Source organism: Amblyraja radiata, chromosome 11 (genome assembly GCF_010909765.2).
Source record: "Amblyraja radiata isolate CabotCenter1 chromosome 11, sAmbRad1.1.pri, whole genome shotgun sequence".
Classification (NCBI taxonomy): domain Eukaryota; kingdom Metazoa; phylum Chordata; class Chondrichthyes; order Rajiformes; family Rajidae; genus Amblyraja; species Amblyraja radiata.
The window spans coordinates 41678425-41697679 of NC_045966.1; the positions used below are offsets into that span (position 1 = coordinate 41678425).

Sequence of the window (19255 nt, forward strand, 5' to 3'; positions counted from 1 at the left end):
ACTTTGGCAAGTAAGGTGAAAGTAAATCCAAAGGGTTTCTACAGCTATATTAATGGCAAAAGGATAACGAGGGATAAAATTGGTCCAATAGAGAGTCAGAGTGGACAGCTATCTGCAGAGCCAAAAGAGATGGGGGAAGATATTGAACACTTTCTTTTCTTCGGTATGCACCAAGGAGAAGGATATTGAATTATGTGAGGTAAGGGAAACAAGTAGAGTAGCTATGGAAACTATGAGATTCAAAGAAGAGGAAGTACTGACACTTTTGAAAAATATAAAAGTGGATAAGTCTCCAGGTCCTGACAGGATATTCCCTAGGACATTGAGGGAAGTTAGTGTAGAAATAGCACGGGATATGACAGAAATATTTCAAATGTCATTAGAAACGGGAATAGTGCCAGAGGATTGGCATACTGCGCATGTTGTTCCATTGTTTAAACAGGATTCTAAGAGTAAACCTAGCAATTATAGACCTGTTAGTTTGACGTCAGTGGTGGGCAAATTAATGGAAATGATACTTAGAGATAGTATATATAAGCATCTGGATAAACAGGGTCTGATTAGGAACAGTCAACATGGATTTGTGCTTGGAAGGCCATGTCTGACTAATCTTCTTGATTTTTTGAAGAGGTTACTCGGGAAATTGATGAGGGTAAAGCAGTGGATGTTGTCTATATGGACTTCAGTAAGGCTTTTGACAAGGTTCCTCATGGAAGGTTGGTTAAGAAGGTTCAATTGTTGGGTATTAATGGCGGAGTAGCAAGATGGATTCAACAGTGGCTGAATGGGAGATGCCAGAGAGTAATGTTGGATGGCTGTTTGTCAGGTTGGAGGCCGGTGACTAGTGGGGTGCCTCGGGGATCTGTGTTGGGTCCACTGTTGTTTGTCATGTACATCAATGATCTCGATGATGGTGTGGTAAATTGGATTAGTAAGTATGCAGATGATACTAAGATAGGTGGTGTTGTGGATAATGAAGTAGATTGTCAAAGTCTACAGAGAGATTTAGGCCATTTGGAAGAGTGGACTGAAAGATGGCAGATGGAGTTTAATGCTAATACGTGTGAGGTGCTACATTTTGGCAGGACAAATCAAAATAGGACGTATATGGTAAATGGTAGCGAATTGAAGAATGCAGTTGAACAGAGGGATCTAGGAATAACTGTGCATAGTTCCCTGAAGGTGGAATCTCATGTAGATATGGTGGTAAAGAAAGCTTTTGGTGTTCTGGCATTTATAAATCAGAGCATTGAGTATAGAAGTTGGGATGTAATGTTAAAATTGTACAAGGCATTGGTGAGGCCAATTCTGGAGTATGGTGTACAATTTTGGTCGCCTAATTATAGGAAGGGTGTCAACAAAATAGAGAGAGTACAGAGGAGATTTACTAGAATGTTGCCTGGGTTTCAGCAACTAAGTTACAGAGAAAGGTTGAACAAGTTAGGTCTTTATTCTTTGGAGCGCAGAAGGTTAAGGGGGGACTTGATAGAGGTCTTTAAAATGATGAGAGGGATAGACAGAGTTGACGTGGATAAGCTTTTCCCATTGAGAGTAGGGAAGATTCAAATAAGAGGACATGATTTGAGAATTAAGGGACAGAAGTTTAGGGGTAACATGACGGGGAACTTCTTTACTCAGAGTGGTAGCTGTGTGGAATGAGCTTCCAGTGGAAGTGGTGGAGGCAGGTTCGTTTTTATCATTTAAAAATAAATTGGATAGGTATATGGACGGGAAGAGAATGGAGGGTTATGGGCTGCAGGTAGAGGGGACTAGGGGAAAGTACGTGTTCGGCACGGACTTGAAGGGCCGAGATGGCCTGTTTCCGTGCTGTAATTGTTATATGGTTATGTGGTTTTCTCTAGAGCTACTGTGGAAATTGGCCAAAGTCAATGAAGAAATAACGAACTTCCTTTGCCTTCTGGGGACGAAGAGACACTGGATTAATTCATGTAGTTTATGCCCTGTAGTCGTATCAGTAACGTTTACACATCGGAATATGAAGATCTCGGTCACCTCCACTGCTGTCTGCATTGAACGCTATGTTTATGATTGAGCGAGCCGAACGGGCTATGCTGCACGTTTACTTTTATAGTTTGATAAATTTTCTTGCATATTGAACACAATAACGTTCAAAATATAGAGACATTCAGCTGCTCCACATTCTGTAAATATTCTCTGTATTACTAACAATATTGTTACAAGGCAGCCACATTTCATATGATGAGAGACTTTGTATGTTAATGGAAGATTACTTTAAATGTATGTTTAATAGATGAATAATAAATTAGTTGCACAAGCATGTAGATAATATTCAAAGGCACTTGGAGCAAACGCTTTCAGTTATTCAATGCAATCTATCTTTAAAAATAGGTAAGTAATATCCGTCAAATACATGATTTACAATAATGGGAAGTATAATTTTAATTACGCTGCAGCTCAAAGAGTACATAACATATTTTTTATAAATATAAGGCTACAAAATATGAAGTTGCACACCGATAAATGCACAAAGCAGATCTTCCGAAGCATAGTGGAGGCATTATTGCTTTAAGAGCATTTGCTGTTATAATTGGTCAAGTCCCTATGTGACGCTCTCTACCAATGAGGGGAGGAAATGTAGTCGAGGATCCTGCATCAGTCTCCTTTGAACAAGCACTGCGCAGCGACGAGGAGAGGCAACGGTTTCATTGTTCCACACTCTGGACTCATATTTCAGCTTAAAGTATCTCTGTACTTCATATTAACGCAGAAGAAAAATCGCTCGTATGTTTGGGAAAGAAATACAGCTTTTCGGCGACATATTGAAGGTAATCAGCATTTACATTGTCGGCGTTCTTTCCAACGTGCTGGAAGAAACCCGTAAATTCGGCGGCTATGACTGGGCTAATTTAATTCAGAATGGTCGCACAGCTAAACAACCGAGTGTTGCACCTTTCCGTTTTTCATGTGCTACTCTTCCACCTTTCTGGTTCAGTACAACGTAATATTCGTTACTCAATTCCAGAAGAGCTAGAGGTTGGTGCCTTTGTTGGTGATGTTGCCCGGGATCTCGGGTTGGAGATTAAGCAGCTTTCGCAGCGCAGATTTAGAGTTGCATCAGAAAAGCAAATACAGCACCTAGCCGTGAGCCTGAGGACGGGAGAAATATTTATCAATGAAAAAATAGACAGAGAAGAGCTTTGTGGACAAAGTTTCAGTTGCGTGTTGATGTTAGAGGCCATAATCGAGGGCCCGCTTGAGATATATCGCATTGAAGTTGAGATACTCGACATAAACGACAATGCGCCCCTATTTCAGAGAGAGGAAATTAACAAAGCAATATCTGAAGTGGCGCTGGTCGGGACGATTATTCCACTCCCGAGTGCGATGGACGCAGACGCTGGAATAAATGGTGTTCATTCCTATCAGCTACATCCAAGCGCGCATTTCAGTTTAAAACTGCAATCAGATGGTGAACAGAGTCTTATCCCAGAATTGGTACTGGAACGACCACTAGATCGCGAGCAGCAAACAACACATCGATTAACATTGACGGCCACTGATGGCGGGAACCCGAAAAAAATCGGAACTACCCAAATTATTATTACAGTGCTTGATGTGAACGACAATGCTCCGGTCTGCAAGCAAAGCATTTATCAAATCACAACCCCAGAAAATGTGCCTAAAGATTCCTTGATAGTGCAGGTAACAGCCGAGGATTTGGACGAAGGCCTAAACGGCGAGGTAATATATTCCTTCAGTGATCACACTCCTGATAGAGTACGCGAATTGTTTAGTTTGGACCCAGCAAGCGGGGAGATCAGGGTAATTGGTGCTGTGGATTTCGAAGAAGCAAATAACTATCAGATTTTGGTACAAGCTGAAAACAGAGGCACTCAGCAAACACCAGTATACTGTAAAGTTATATTAAAGATTAGCGATGTTAATGATAACTGGCCTGAAATAATAACAACGTCCACCTTCATCACAATACCAGAAAATATTGTTGCGAATACGGCAGTGTCTCTTATAAGAGTTAGGGACCGAGATTATGAAAACTCACCCTTTGTTTCTTGCAGCATCCCCGGAGATATCCCTTTCAATCTGAATGGTTCTTTTAATAATTACTTCACGTTAATTACCCGTGGTAACATAGATCGTGAAAAGGTGCCGGAGTATAATGTTACTATTACATGCACAGATAGTGGCTCGCCTCCACTTTCGACCAAGAAATTAATCCGAGTTCAAATTGCGGATATAAATGACAACGCCCCACAATTTACGCAGCCTTCTTTTACGGTGCACGTAACAGAAAATAATGTTATTGGTTCTTCAATTGGTTCTGTGCCAGCATTTGATCCCGATTCTAATCAGAATGCTCAATTGTCGTACTCCATTTTGGATAGCCTGATAAACGGGTTGCCGTCATCCACTTTCGTCTCAATAAACCCGACCAGTGGGGCGCTGTTCTCTCGTACGTCGTTTGACTATGAACAAACAAAAACCTTTACATTCCATGTGCAAGTAAAGGATGCAGGGATCCCGACGCTCAGCAGCAACGCCACAGTGAAAGTGGTCATCATAGATCAGAATGACAATGCTCCAGTGATCATATCGCCTTTATCTGCAGTTGATGATTCCATACCAAGATCTGCAGACTCAGGTTACTTGGTTTCAAAAGTCACGGCCACTGATGCCGATTCTGGGCGGAACGCCCAGCTTTCTTATGAGCTCCGTCGCCCTACGGATGAAAGCCTGTTTACTGTAGCTCCAAAAACGGGCGAGATTTGGACAATTCGCCGCTTTGTACACAAAGATTCACTCAAGCAGAAAATCTTGATTGTCGTGAAGGATAAAGGAACTCCGTCCCTTTCGTCCACCGTCACGATTAATGTATCAGTACAGGACGATTTGGCAGAAAATTCATCTAATGAAAGCTTGTTTGGGACAATTGGGCCATGGAAAACTGACGTAAAACAATATCTAATGATTTTGTTTGGCACAACATCATTTATTTTATTTGTGGCAATTGTAATCCTCGGCATTAAGGTACATAGAAGTGGAAATTATTCTGGCAGTCATTGTTGCGTTGGAGACACGTCATATTTTCCGCGGAGGAGGAATTCGCCCCATGGAGTTCAAAAGGCCAGCGCGAATCTTCAAATGCCGCCCAGTTACAGGGAGGCGCGTGATAATGAAAATCACCCACAAGATTTCATTGATGAGGTGACACCAAATGAAGCCGTGAGTCATCTTATGCTTGTAAAGCTGCATGAATCGGCCGCACTCACGAATAATATCAAGAATGGCGCGAGTGTGTCTGCAGAACATGGAAAGACATCATACACTTTGAACATGGATAAAACAGGATTTTACGAGGTGAGGCGTGCCTTCTTAAAACCTCTTGGATAGAAATAGGTTGTGTTAAGAAATAAACAGAGTGAGAATTGTTTGCTTGTTTGCGAAACCTTATAATAATGTTTTTTTGAGGCCAGGCAAATCTCCATAAGAAATCGAAGCGGTGTTAGGCTAACCAGCCTCTGGTAACTGTTTAACCATTCGCTATTATAACTATATTTTTAAGTCAATGCCACTTTCCTGCTCTCTCCGCCATATCCAGCGATGTCCCTAAAATATCTATCGAGTTGCTCTTGAATCGTTACATTTTCTAAGAGTCTACTGCCCTGTAACTTAGTAAATTCAAACGAATTCGAAGAAGAACGTTCTTCTTATTTCAGGTCAATAAAATATCGAGTCATCAATGAAATTTGGAGAATTGGTCCTAATTCTTACATTGGTTAGTATCATCTCGAAAGCACCGAGCAATTGAGGGAATAACGCAAAGAAGATGGGGTGGGGGGGGGGGGGGGGGGGGGGGGGGGGGGCGTGGGGGGGGGGGGGGGGGGCGTGGGGGGTCGCGGGGGGAGGCAGGGGATAGTAGTGGCGCCCATTGAGATACCTCCTGTCAATAGCATGATTGATCTATTTCAAAAAGATTACTAATCAACTGAACTAAAATTAGCATTAACGTTAATGGCTAAATAAATTGGTCAATCTGAAGTGACCAGTTAAAAAAAGTTAGTATACATTGCGCAATGACTCGCGTGCATTTATATTGAAACTATAGCTGATGCCATCGTTTCAATATAAGTTATTTTGCAGGTCAATGAATTCAAGCTAGTAACAATGAAGGGTATAAGAAGAAAAAGAGCCTTCCGTATACAAAATGTCTCCAAATTAGAAATAGAAATGCCAGCAATTAATGTATCGCTTATTTGGAGCTTATTCTATTATTGAAGCATTGAGGCTCATATGAATTTGCTATACGGCCTGGTGGTGCAATAGCTGGTGCTGTTGCCTCAATAGACAATAGACAATAGGTGCAGCAGCAGGCCATTTGGCCCTTCGAGCCTGCACCGCCATTCAATGTGATCATGGCTGATCATCCACAATCAGTACCCCGTTCCTGCCTTCTCCCCATATCCCCTGACTCCGCTATTTTTAAGAGCCCTATCTAGCTCTCTCTTGAAAGCATCCAGAGAACCTGCCTCCACCGCCCTCTGAGGCAGAGAATTCCACAGACTCACCACTCTCTGTGAGAAAAAGTGCTCCCTCGTCTCCGTTCTATATGGCCTCATAATTTCGAGTTCGACCCTGATCTCAGATGCTGTCTCTGATTATGTGCGTTTCTGCCAGCTGCCGCGGTTTGTTTCTACATCCGTCGACGCAGCTTATACATGACTTATGATAACACCTTCGTTTTTCTGGCAAATGTATTGCATACTATGTTAAGTTGCATCTAGAATGCATTTATTCATTTTATATAGGAAACTGCTTTAAGACTAATGTGCATAAATCATTTCGAAATCCTGCGAAATGGTGTTGAGATAATGACACACTTTAATTTGTGAGATGATTAAATAACTTTGTAGATGTTTTGGGGGAGATTCTGATACCTTAACCACGAACAACACTGCTTTTTCAAGTTAGACATGCGTTCATCTTAAAGGGTTGAATATTAGCATTGTGTGCAATCAATTTCAACTGGTGAAATTAGTCAATTCAAGACAAAAACAGGACGATGGACGAGGAAAACTACTGGAGAAAAACATGTAAATCCAAAATTAATTTAATCGAGATGATTCAATGCATCATTCTATTGTTTTCAATGTCATGGTTCTAGGGTGCCGTTTCTATATTGAGAAACAGAAAGATGGTGTTGTTCAAGTTCAGGAAGACAATATGATGAAGAACCGATAAACACAGTACAGAATACTACCCCTTTATCCACAGCACAGGAGTTTATACAAGCAGGCTTACGTATAATAAAATAAAAATCATGCCTGCATCATCGCAGACGTATAGTCTCAAACAAACACACAAATACAAAAAAGATACATATATTACACATATATTCTATATGAATTTAAAAATAAAAAGGGGCTATGCGGGAAAGACAATCATTCAGTTAACAGCGCAATTTGGGAAAAAGTAACAAGTCCAGGGCAAAGTTAGAGGTAGTTGTTTGTAGTTTCCCAATGTTGAGGAAGGTTGTGATAGTGCAGGCTGCTTTAAGAACCTGGTGGTTGAAGGAAAGTAGTTGTACTTGAAACTATTTGTGAGGCAGGCTGTTGGACCTGCCGCCCAATGGTGGGCCATAACTCTATGTTGCCTCTTGCATCGCTGTGAATTAGAAATGTCATGCCTGGCCATGATGCAAACTGCCAGGATACTTTCTATGGTATATCTGTCGACGTTTCTTTGAGTATTCAGTGACAAGCCGAATCTAACAGTGGAAGCATATTTTTCCCGGAGATAGTCTTTGTATGGTACGATATGGGACTGTACGGTACGATAGGGATATAAACAGAGATTAATTAACATTGTTAAACAAAAACATATGCTGCCTTTCTTCGAGTTAAAACCCGGTCATTTGGCCTTCTTTCGCATCACATCTGTTTTAATATTGGTAGGACTGTGAATATCAGGACAACAGAGTCGGCACATTTGCGCAGCAGGCAGAGCTTGCCCGAGACCCAGTTTGATCCTGACCTTGGGTACTGTCTGTGTGGAGTTTACACATTCTCCATGTAACCATGTGGATTTCCTCCAAGTGTTCCAGTTTCCTCCCACATCCCCAAAACCTGCTGGTTTCTAGGTAAATTGGCCTCCGTAAATTGCCCCTAGTGTGGAGGGAATGGGATAACATAGAATGAGTGTGAACGAGTGATCGATGGTCGGTGAGGATTTGGACGCCGAAGGGCCTGTTTCCATGCGGTATTTTTAAAAGCAACTGCGCCAAATTGCACAGTCCATTCCATTGAAGTGATAATAATCCCATTTATTTACAGTAGATGTACTATATCTTGTCTATGGTACCAGTCGAATTTTCATGAGGAGGAACATCACGGCACTATTTAGAGAGAATATGCTTGGGGGGTGACCGAGTGAAGCTGCATGGGTAGGAGTTAGGTGTAAGAAGCGGGTAATATTTTTTTGCGGTTTTATTACAGCCTCCACAATAGTCACCGCAACCTAGAGAAGCAGGTGTGTATGAAGGTTGCAGATAACTGTAAAAATAGTAGGGTCCTAGTCAGTGTTGAAACTTCCCTCTTATTGCTCGGAACTGCCATAGCGCACAAACTCCAGAATGTGGCAGAATGTCTTAAAAATGTGCAGGAAAATTTTCTCAAACAATATGTAGATGACCCAACAAGGAAAAGTGTTATGTTGGATCACCTATTTGGCAAATGCAGCCGGGGAATTGATTGAAGTATCACGGGGGAGCACTTTTGGAAGAGTTACCACAAATTTATTGGATTTTCAATCGTGATTGGGAAAAGTATGAGATTGAGAGAATTCAGGACCAGCATGTTCCTGTTAGAGTGATGGGCAAGGTTGGCAGAATTGGGGACTATTTAAAGGAATATTTATGAACACAGACGATATATCCATTGCAACATGATTATTTATGGCTACACACCATCCACGTTAACTAAAACAGAAATATGTATTATCCAATTGGGGGGGGGGGGGGGGGGGGGGGTGGGGCACATATCATAAAGAAACCGGACCATCAGTATTTTATAATCTTTCGCAATATGGCAATAGGCTAATAAAGGAAATACGGAGTAGGTAACAAGATAGGACAAAGTTAGTAAAATTTGTTATGAATATTTGAAAATGAGCACGGATCTGATAAAACATGTATCTGGGGTTTAATAATAGGAAAATAGACAAATAGATACATATTAGTAGTTTGCATTAATCCATTGAACTCAATACATTGCACCAAAACGTTCTACAAAGCTGTCACTGGAAGTGACAAAGTAGCGTAGAGAACTTTCTCCCAGAAGTAAGTTAGGAATTAAAATAAATGTTGCCGCTCATAGCCCTCGTGGGCTGTTTACTGAGGATTTCAAAGAAGGGATTAGTAAGAGCTCATTTGCTGGTTTTAGTTTCGAAGTTTCTTCAAATATTATTAGATGAAGACATATCAAACATAACTCCTTTATTGAAAGAAGGCAAGCACACAGAAAGTAATTATCTTTAAACCTACCACGTGAACATATTAGAAGCTGTTAATAACAAAGAACTTGTAAAATAAAATTTTAAGTTACCAGACACATCCAGCTTGGATTGTGAACGAGAAATCGTGCCTGATTACTTTATTGTTGTTTGAAAAAGTACCTTATGCTGTCTACAAAGTGGAACCGATTAATGCACCTGCACTAGCTAAAAGGTTATCTGAATTTCAGCTACAAAACCCGTATTCATGTACAATAAATGATCATCCTAACACCTTTCCAGTCACAATGGCAGCAGCAACTGGAGCGGGAGGACAGGGTATCCGCAATACCCTGCGAGTCAGTGTGAAGGACCTTAGCAAGGGGACTCCCTTCTCACGGGACCTGTTCGTGAGGAAGGCCTGGAAATTCGAGGCCAACTCTACTGCCTCCAGGACTTCCTGGGTAATGGATACTTTGATGTTACCTTCAAGTATCCGACGGGATGGCAGAAGTTGATGCAAGATTTCCGGGAGAAGGGGAACGAAGCTCCGCTGTCGCTGCTGAAGGTACAGCCGCACTTCACCCCCCTCGATGGAAGAGGGGGAACAGCAGGATTAATGGCAGGTGTTGAACAGGAAGAAACACCGGAGGGTTCTGCCTAAAGAGCCAAAATACGGTAAGTCCAAGAAAAGTGTTATTTCCCAGGCAGACGGCAACAACCTCTCCTCGTCGGAGGATGAGGTGACATCGAGAACCCGACGACGGAGGCAGAGGAAGAAAATGGGTGAGGAAAAGAGAAAGGCCACGCCTATTGTCCCCCAGCTCCAGAAGACCGGGAGCAGTGCAGCGGCCGATGGACCACAGCTCCGGGAGACCGGTAGTAGTGCCGCGGCCAATGGGCCCCAGCTCTGGGGAACTGGGAGCACTGAATCAGCCACAGGAGACGGAGGGGGGCGGTGCGCCCAGAAGGGATGGAACAAGAAGAGTCCCCCCTACGACAACTTCAGTTAAGACAGAGGAGATCCTTGAGGATCCTTGAGGATGCTGGCATCCTGAGCCCCGGAAAGGTGCTGCAATTCACCAAAGCGGTGGGCATGAGGGGACAAGATGACGATCAGTGACTCTAAAGGACAATGGAGGCATCATTAGATGTGCACAGTGTGAAGAACACTGCGCGATGTGTGATCGCCTTGCAGTACCTGGCCAAGGTTAAGGTGGACGTGACTTTTCTGCAGGAGTGCGGGCTGCCACACCTCCGCTTCTATCGGATGTGGTCGCGATGGTGGCCCCATGGACTGTCGGTGTGGCCGGGGGGCAATGACTGTCGCGCTTCCAGTCTGGGGACCTTGCTGCGGGAAGGGAGCTTCGCCATCACTGAGGTCATGGAGGTGGTTGGGGGGCGTCTCCTCGTGGATGTCATGTACCGTCTCTCTCCGCTCCGGCCGATTAATGTGTACGACTCACCGGTGCGGAACGAGCGGCTGGCAGTTCTTCAGCAGCTCCCACCGCTGCTGGCCACCTCCCGGCAACCTTCTGGCTGGTGACTTCAATTGCATTATTGATGCGGCTGGACGATCCAGAAGTGCCGACAGCAGACTGGACAGCACCTCCAATCTCCTGCTGGAGACGGTAAAAGACGCAAAGCTGCGCGACACCTTCAGCGACCCGGCAGGCGGGTCCCAGTCACGGTTCACCTGTTCGAGATCAGATGGTTCAGTCCGGTCTCGGATAGACTTCCTCTTCACATCGAAGGCCGTCACAGTGAGACACACTGACCTCACGCTGGTGTTCTTCTCTGACCACTGCCTCCTTCAGGCTTCCTTTCACCTACAGGAGGACCAGAAGGCAGGCAGAGGGACGTGGAAGTTAAATGTGAAGCTGTTGACCCCAGAGAACATTGAGGAAATAAAGAGTGACTACGCACGTTGGAGAACGGTGAAGCCCCTCTTTGACTCCCCGACACACTGGTGGGAAGCAACCAAGGAGAACATTAAGAGGTTCTTCATATTTAAAGGGGTTTAGAAAGCAAGGCAGTCAGAGGGAATTGTGTCAACTCCAGACAGATTTGCAGCAACTACTCCTTCTGCAGTCGAGAGGGGTGGATGTGAGGGAGGAACTTAGAGAGTTGAAGGGCCAGCAAGCTCGACTCTTTACCTCTGAATCCTCTAAAATCATCTTCCGATCCAGGGTCCGCCACGTGGAGCAGGATGAGACGTGCTCACGCTTCTTCTTCCATAAGGCGCACAGGGGGAGTTCTGCGATGAACAGCTTTAGGGAGGAGAATGGCTCGGTAACATCCTTGCAGACGGATATGCTGATGATCTGCAAATCCTTGTATACATATTTGTATGACAGAAAGACCACAGACAACACCGCCTCCCAGAACTTCCTGTCCTCTATCACGGACGTCTTGGAGGACAGCAAGCGGGAGAGTCTGGACCAACCACTGACCCTAGAGGAGCTGACTAGCTACATCCGTTCCTTTGACTTGAGTAAAACTCCTGGAAGCGATGGCTTACAGGATGAGTTGTATTCAGCTCTGTGGGACTGGGTGGGCTCGGACCTGCTGGAAGTATACAATGACATACTTCTAGCCGGCAGCATGTCAGACTCAATGAGGAAGGGCAGCATCACTTTAATCTACAAGAAGAAGGGGGAAATGAAGGATATAAAGAATTGGAGACCAATCACTTTGTTGAATGTTGATTATAAGATCCTGTCTAAGGCCATCGCCAACCGGGTCAAGTCTGCTCTGGAACGGGTGATCCACCCGGACCAAACCTGTGTTGTACCTGGCAGGAAAATCTCAGACAGCCTGGTGCTGCTGAGAGATACCATTGCCTACGTGCAGGACAGACGGGTGGATTCCTGCCTAGTTAGCTTGGACCAGGAGAAGGCCTTCGACGGGGTATCGCACACGTAAATGAAGGACGTTCTCTCCAAAATGGGCTTAGGGGAAGGAATCAGACATTTGATCCAACTGCTCTTGGATATCTGTAGAGCAGTCCAAATCAATGGGTGGGAATCAGACAGCTTCCCCGTCAGGTCTGGAGTCAGGCAGGGTTGCCCTCTCTCCTCTGCCTTGTTCGTCTATTGTATTGAACCTTTTGCCAAATCCATCATGAAGGACGCGAGCCTAAGAGGCGTGTGACAAGAATTGGCTAGAGCGGATAGCCAATGTTGGGAAGAAACTGGAGCTGTGGAAGCAACGCTCCCACTCCATAACTGGGAAAAATGTGGTCATCAGGTGTGAGGTGCTCTCGAGGCTGCTGTACTTGGCGCAAGTGTGGCCTGTCCCTCCCTCCTACGCCACAGGGATCACTCGTGCCTTCTTCCAGTTCATCTGTGGTCGAGGATGGACCAGGTGCGACGAACCACGATACACAAGTCAGCAGACAACGGGGGTAAATGCGTGCCCAACGTCGCCCTCACCCTTCGTGTGTGGCTGCATCAGGCGGAGTGTAGAGCCAAGGCACGTGGGCACCAAGTGTCACTGCCTGCTGAGGTTCTACGTTTCTCCGGTGTTGCGAAGGATGGGCCTGGCGCAGATGCCACGCAATATGCCAGTCAGCTGGACATTGCCGCACCATCTGTCGTTTGTGGAAAGGTTCTTCCTGACCAACACCTTTAACCATAAGTCCATCGGGCACCAACGTCCTGCAGGCACTGCAGGGAAATGACTCCATGGATCCTGTGGCGTGGTTCGCAGAGCAGACTGCCCAGCTTGTCTGGCAACATGCGTCATCGCCAGAACTCACCAACAACCACCAAGACCTGGCTTGGCTGGCGGTGAGGGGAGCCCTCACAGTTAGATCCTTCCTGCACCGTCGGAACCTCACTACCAGCGCACGCTGCCCTCTGGACGGCTGTTATGGAGAGGAGACGGTTGCCCACCTCTTTGCAGAGTGTGGATTCGCAAAGAGAGTCTGGAGAGGTCTGCAAAGGTCCCTGTCACAGTTTATTCCGAACAGCTCCGTCACAGAGGACTCTGTGATTTGCGGACTGTTTCCAGGGACGCATTCAGGGACTGACATCGAGTGCTGCTGGAAGGTCATCAACTCGGTGAAAGACGCTCTTTGGTCTGCTCGAGCGTTGTTCACCACCCAGCGGAGCGAGATGTCCGTCGGGGAATGTTGCCGACTGGCCCGCTGCAGATGCAGGAGTACGTGCTGAGGGTCTCACTGAAGCTCGGTGCAGCCAATGCCAAGGCTCGGTGCGGGAGGACCGCAGTCTAGGTTCCTTCCGCTGCAGGACATGGGGGGGGGGGGGGGGGGGGGGGGGGAGCAGGTTGTGGTGGAGACGCCCCTCAAAATAAGGGAATGGACTCCACGCCAGTGGGCCACATGAGTGGCAAGGGTGGGGGATACATCTGCGAAATTTGAGCAATGTATGTAGACTGTATTGAATATTTTATATAGTCTCCGAAAATGTCGGATGAGTTTTTTGCACGGTTCTTGTACCTGAATAAAGTCTATTTTGAAAAATAAAAATCGGTTATGAGTTACTAAATATTTCATGCACTGCTGCCTGAGTGGTATTATCAACACATATGTATTGTATTCATTTTACACTTCTATCTTTAATGAACACTGCATAGTTTTTTAAGTGTAACGTCAGAAAATTACGCATAGACGTTAGATACGGAACTAACATAAATAAAATAAACATGATAGTAGAAATTACACAGCGGTGTCACTCGCCAAGTGGATGGACAATTGGTCACCACGTTGACTTCGATAATACCCAGTTACAGTCACAAACATATTTCTAGCGCTGAATGGACGCACTCGGCGACAAGCTGATTTCAAGCAGCCAAAACATGTTTCAGGTAAATAGACAATAGTTAAGACTATATAAATGTATAATCCCATGGACTAGTATGCTAATGTAAATTGCGACATATTTCGAAAACAAACTTTTTTCCCTAACACATTTGAAAATGTTTTAGTATGATGTCTACCATTGCTTAGATGTGCCGCTATTTCTATTCCATTTGTGTCAACTGACTGTCTCTGACAACTAATTGCCTTTGCAAAGGCAGCTGTGCGCATGATGCTTGAATTGCTGCAGTTATTCTGGAGATAGTTCTCCTTTATGCTGTTGATAAGGAGTTGCAGGGTTTAGAAACAGATAAACATAGAAAATAGGTGCAGGAGTACGCCATTCGGCCCTTCGAGCCTGCACCGCCATTCAATATGATCATGGCTGATCATCCAACTCAGTATCCTGTACCTGCCTTCTCTCCACGCAGGAAGATTGAATGGACTGTATTATGTTTCGAAGTCAGGATAATGTGCAGCTTCAAGGGATAAACGGGTACTGGCCTTTCTATGCGTATTCTTCTCTTGCTCTCCTTCATAGTTCCCGAGTTTTAAAAGCAGTGTTGGAGTAGCCGAGGTGAGTTGCAATGTGCATGCTGTATGCATAAAGTGCATAACACAGACACTATGCGGTGACAATGCAGGAATGGCGGTCAGACTGTTGCTGAACTAATCTGCCAGGCAAAGTTCCCAAATTAGAGAGCCATTTCCGGATTATCGTGGGAGGTTTTGGAATTTTTATTTATTTAGCGAATGCAAAGTCCTTTAGCCAAGCAGTTGCCTCTTGATCTGCTGTATGAAGGGTGACAAGTCCTCCTTTGAGTCTTTGTTGAGGGCATGCTTCAATGATGTGTTGCATTGTTTGCTGCTCTCCACAAGCACACCGTGGGGTTGGGCTGCTGCCCCATTTGTGAAGGCTGGCCAAGCAGGGGCCATGTCCAGTCCTGAATCTATTCAGCGTCGTCCACTGCTTCCTTGGGAGATTGGTGCCAGGGACCGGTAGGGTGGGGTCTGACACCAGATGTTTATTTGGGACGTCCTTGGTCTCTCATTCCCTTTTCCAAGCTGATTGGATGGTGAAATCAGCTGGTGGTGGGTTCTTCCAAATTGGTCGTCTAGATGGAAGTCGAGCAGTGGGTGGGTTGAAGATGTCCATGTGAATTGGCAGGTGAGGGGAGTTTTTGGTCTTTTGGAGCATCCTTTGAGTGAGGACTACTCGCCGGATGTGTGGAGGGGCTATGTTGGATAGGACAGGGAGCCAGGGGAGTGGTGTTGAGCGGATTGTTCCTGTGATGATCCTCATTGTTGAGTTCAATTGGGTGTCCACATGGTGTGTGTGGGATGACCTGGACCAAACAGGGGCACAATATTCGGCTGAAGAAAATGCAAGGGCTAGTGCTGAAATGCGCAGTGTGGGGGCTGCTGCCCCCACTTTGAGCCAGCAAGCTTACTGAGGAGATTGTTTCTGGACTTCACCTTAGCTGCTGTTCTTTTAAGATGATCCTTGAAGGATAGGGTCCTGTCAAGGGTCACTCCGAGGTAGGTTGGAGTGGGGGCATACTTCAGTTTGGTCCTGCTCAGATAGATGTTTGGTTCTCTTGTGGCTTCTGCATTATGGAGGTGGAACACACTGGAGACCGTTTTTGCTGGGCTTGGTTTTAGGCGCCAGGTTTTGCAGTACTCGTCCAGTTTAGCAAGGTCTTCGTTGAGCACCTGTTCCAATGTACCAAAATCTGGTGCTTGGAAGGCCAAACAGATGTCATCTGCATAGATGAATTTGCGGGATTTGGTGGTGGGTAGGTCATTTGTGTAAAGGTTGAACAAGGTTGGGGCTAAAACTGACCCTTGCGGGAGCCCATTCTTCTGCGTGGGAGGTTTTGGAATGATAACGTAGTATTTTACAACCTCGTGGACCACTTCAACGTGCATTTTAGAAACAACAGCATTGCCACATAATGGACAAACCTTGCTCTTTCCGCCACAATCTCATTAAGACCTTTTAGTGGATTATCATTACTGGCCGGCAAGGTGGCGCAGCGGTAAACGTGCTGCCTTGCTGCGCCGGAAACCAGCATTCGATCCCGACTACGGGTGCTGTATGTACGGAGTTGGGAGTTTGTGGTTTGTGTAATTTCTCCGAGATCTTCGGTTTCCTCCCAACACTCCAAAGACGTACAGGTTTGTCGGTTAATTGCTTTGGGTTTGTATACTTGGTATAAGTGTAAATTGTCCCGAGTGTGTGTTGGCTTGTCGCTGGTCGGTGCGGGCTCGGTGGGCCGAATGGCCTGCTTCCGCGCTGTATCTCTAAATTAAACAATATTGCTAACGTTATTATTTTGAGATCACATTATGAATTGAATTAAATTACATTGGTGCCAAGGTGGGATTTGTTATTTGAGAGGTCTGGGAACGTAAAGCGAATATAATCACTGTATCACCATGACGTAAATGGTTTTGAGATTTCCGCGGTAATACACATTGTTATCGAAATAAGAGATCTTAACAATACATATTTCTGAAACCTGGTTTCTCTTTCGATTTCAGATCTGCGGTAACCGTCAGTGGGATTTGGAGCAATCTTCCATGGAAATGTACCCTTCTGGACAGTATAATTTGGGTGAAAATGAAGTGGAACCGGATCACAGAAGGTTTATGGAAATACATTCCCACGCCTTATAGAATGCACGAATAGATGGAAATGATTTTGTCTCTTAATTGCGGCGAGCAGTTTGCATAGATGTTGCCTGTTCTCCGTTATATTTACTCAAGTGGCTATCTCATTGTGCATGATTACGCTTCATGTCTAATACGGTTGTAACTGCAAGTCTTCGTAATGAGCCAAATCGATTTGCGGCAGTATTCTGCTGACCACACATCGTCTCATGGGCATTTATCGCAACATACGTCTCCAAAACAGAACCTATTCTGCGATTAGGTGTTTTAAATGGTAGACTTGCAATCAGCAAATACTCTTCACGGCCGTATGCTGTTGTAATATGTATTTTCGGACATTGGAAGGACTTCGAGAGAAATTGTTGCTGGTCCATCGATAGCCAATACAATTCCAATGATCAAAGACCGAATTTGCATTTAGAGAAATGGAAGCTATATTCCGGTGGAGTCTTCACTTTCCCGTTCACTTCGCAACAATCAAGAAGTGGATTGGTTGAATAAAGCTTAATTAAGACAATGACAGGACAGGAACCATTGAACGATTCTGCTCAAAGAAACAGAATATCACAACAGACATCATTTTAGAATGCGATTAAAATTGCAAGCGAAGACATGAAGGACTGCAGAAATGATTATTTTTCACCGTGTTAGAGACTACAGTTGATGGCATTGACCTGCTTCTGCATTGAAATTCGATTCTCGCTTACTTCTTTAGCATTTCCAATGTGTTGTTGTGTCCGTAAATCATCACGTGCTATGTTATATTTCTCAATATCACGAAAATGTTTAGGAGTCCTTTGTAGCGAAAAGTACCGCTCTTAGTGTTCTGAAGAATGTCTTGTTGTTCCCAAAATTAATTAACCTAAATAAAAATAACTGGTCGAATCCTGCTTTATCGTGTTCTCATGAGAACGAATCAAACCAGTGCAGGCCAAAGATACCAAATAAATGTTAACTACAATTCCGAACGACACGTGACGAGAATAAATGTAACTAACGATGCATTTATTTCAAGAGTCTGAAATCGAATTAACTTTAAATAACAAAATGACTGGTAATTAAAATTCTGCAATATTTTGATATGTAGAATCTGATTAGTTTCATAGTTGACACGATTGGCCGGTCATTCTGACGTGAACATGATAGGCCAAGGTCACAACAGCACTCTCAGCCTATGATCTCATTCTTTTCGTAAAATAAAGCTGCGATGTTTTGCGGTAAAAACTGTTAATTTGGTATATGGCTAAATATTTCGCCAGGAACTACGTGTAAATGTCGTTGACTTCTGAGTGGTAAACTACGCATATTACTACATCCCAAATAGGCTTACAGTTGACATGTTCCAGAATGGTTCCTTGCACCATAACCAGTTTGAATTAACTTGAATTCTTGTCTTTTAGCCATTAGTCACGTTGCCCTATGTTTATTGTGATGTAAAGGACGAAGAAACAACATCATAGAAGAAGGATCTCAAACTGAAACGCCACCCATTCCTTCTATCCAGAGACGCTGCCTTTCCAGCTGAGTTACTCCGGTATTTTGTGCTATCCTCAGTGTAAACTAGTTCCTGCAGTTCCTTGCCACGCATCGTGTAATGGGTTATATAGTTATCACCGCATAATATGAAGCAGGATCATATAATAAAATTGATGAGTAAATATCAGATGAAAATATTAAATTATTGGCGAACTATAATGATTCGCTAATACAAAATGTAAAATTCGCTATGTTAAAATGACATTACGAATTATTCAGAGTATTCGTGGTCCCAATTTCAAACAGAAATCAGTGATAGGAGTGAAACGTGTCTGGTGCCAATAATTAACTCAGTAGTTTTAATACATATCAGCTGGATGCTAAGATAACTATTGGATCACCTGTCTGTTGGAAGGTTTATGGCTGGGTACTCACTATTGGTTAATAGTCTTGCTCATTTGATTTCTATGCAATTCGCCACTCAATCTTCTCCTTTAAGATGTTAATTTAGTTTCGGGCAGGTTGCCTTCATGTCCACGTATGACGTTTAACTACTAACTCTTGGTAAAAGCCAATCATCGCATTTAGATTAACTGATAACACATAAAAGATAAACACGAACAAAGGTAGTAGTTAATGGCTAGTTAAGATAATCACCAACAAAGAATTTCCACCTGCTTTACGGCAACATTTAGCCGATTTACTGTTAAAATTCCCCATTATTTGCACTAGTTATCTCCCTAAAGTAATCTGAAGCAATCGTAACTGACATCGGGTCCGTAGCCGTTAGAATCCCGT

The 19255-nt window shown here is 44.2% G+C and overlaps 1 protein-coding gene across 1 annotated transcript; it reads left to right on the top strand.

Annotated features, from left to right (window-relative positions):
• The first annotated feature begins 2616 nt into the window (after nucleotides 1-2616).
• On the top strand, nucleotides 2617-17866 carry LOC116978591 (protocadherin beta-15-like). The gene is made up of 2 exons (XM_033029842.1): nucleotides 2617-5358; nucleotides 16853-17866. The coding sequence occupies exons 1-2, from the start codon at nucleotides 2899-2901 to the stop codon at nucleotides 16985-16987; spliced, it is 2595 nt and encodes an 864-aa protein (XP_032885733.1). The 5' UTR covers nucleotides 2617-2898; the 3' UTR covers nucleotides 16988-17866.
• Nucleotides 17867-19255: the final 1389 nt, after the last annotated feature.

Coding starts and splice junctions, on each gene's coding strand:
- LOC116978591 (XM_033029842.1), top strand. CDS start 2,899: ATGGTCGCACAGCTAAACAACCGAGTGTTGCACCTTTCCGTTTTTCAT. Junction 5,359..16,852: donor ATAAAACAGGATTTTACGAG/GTGAGGCGTGCC, acceptor TTTCGATTTCAG/ATCTGCGGTAACCGTCAGTG.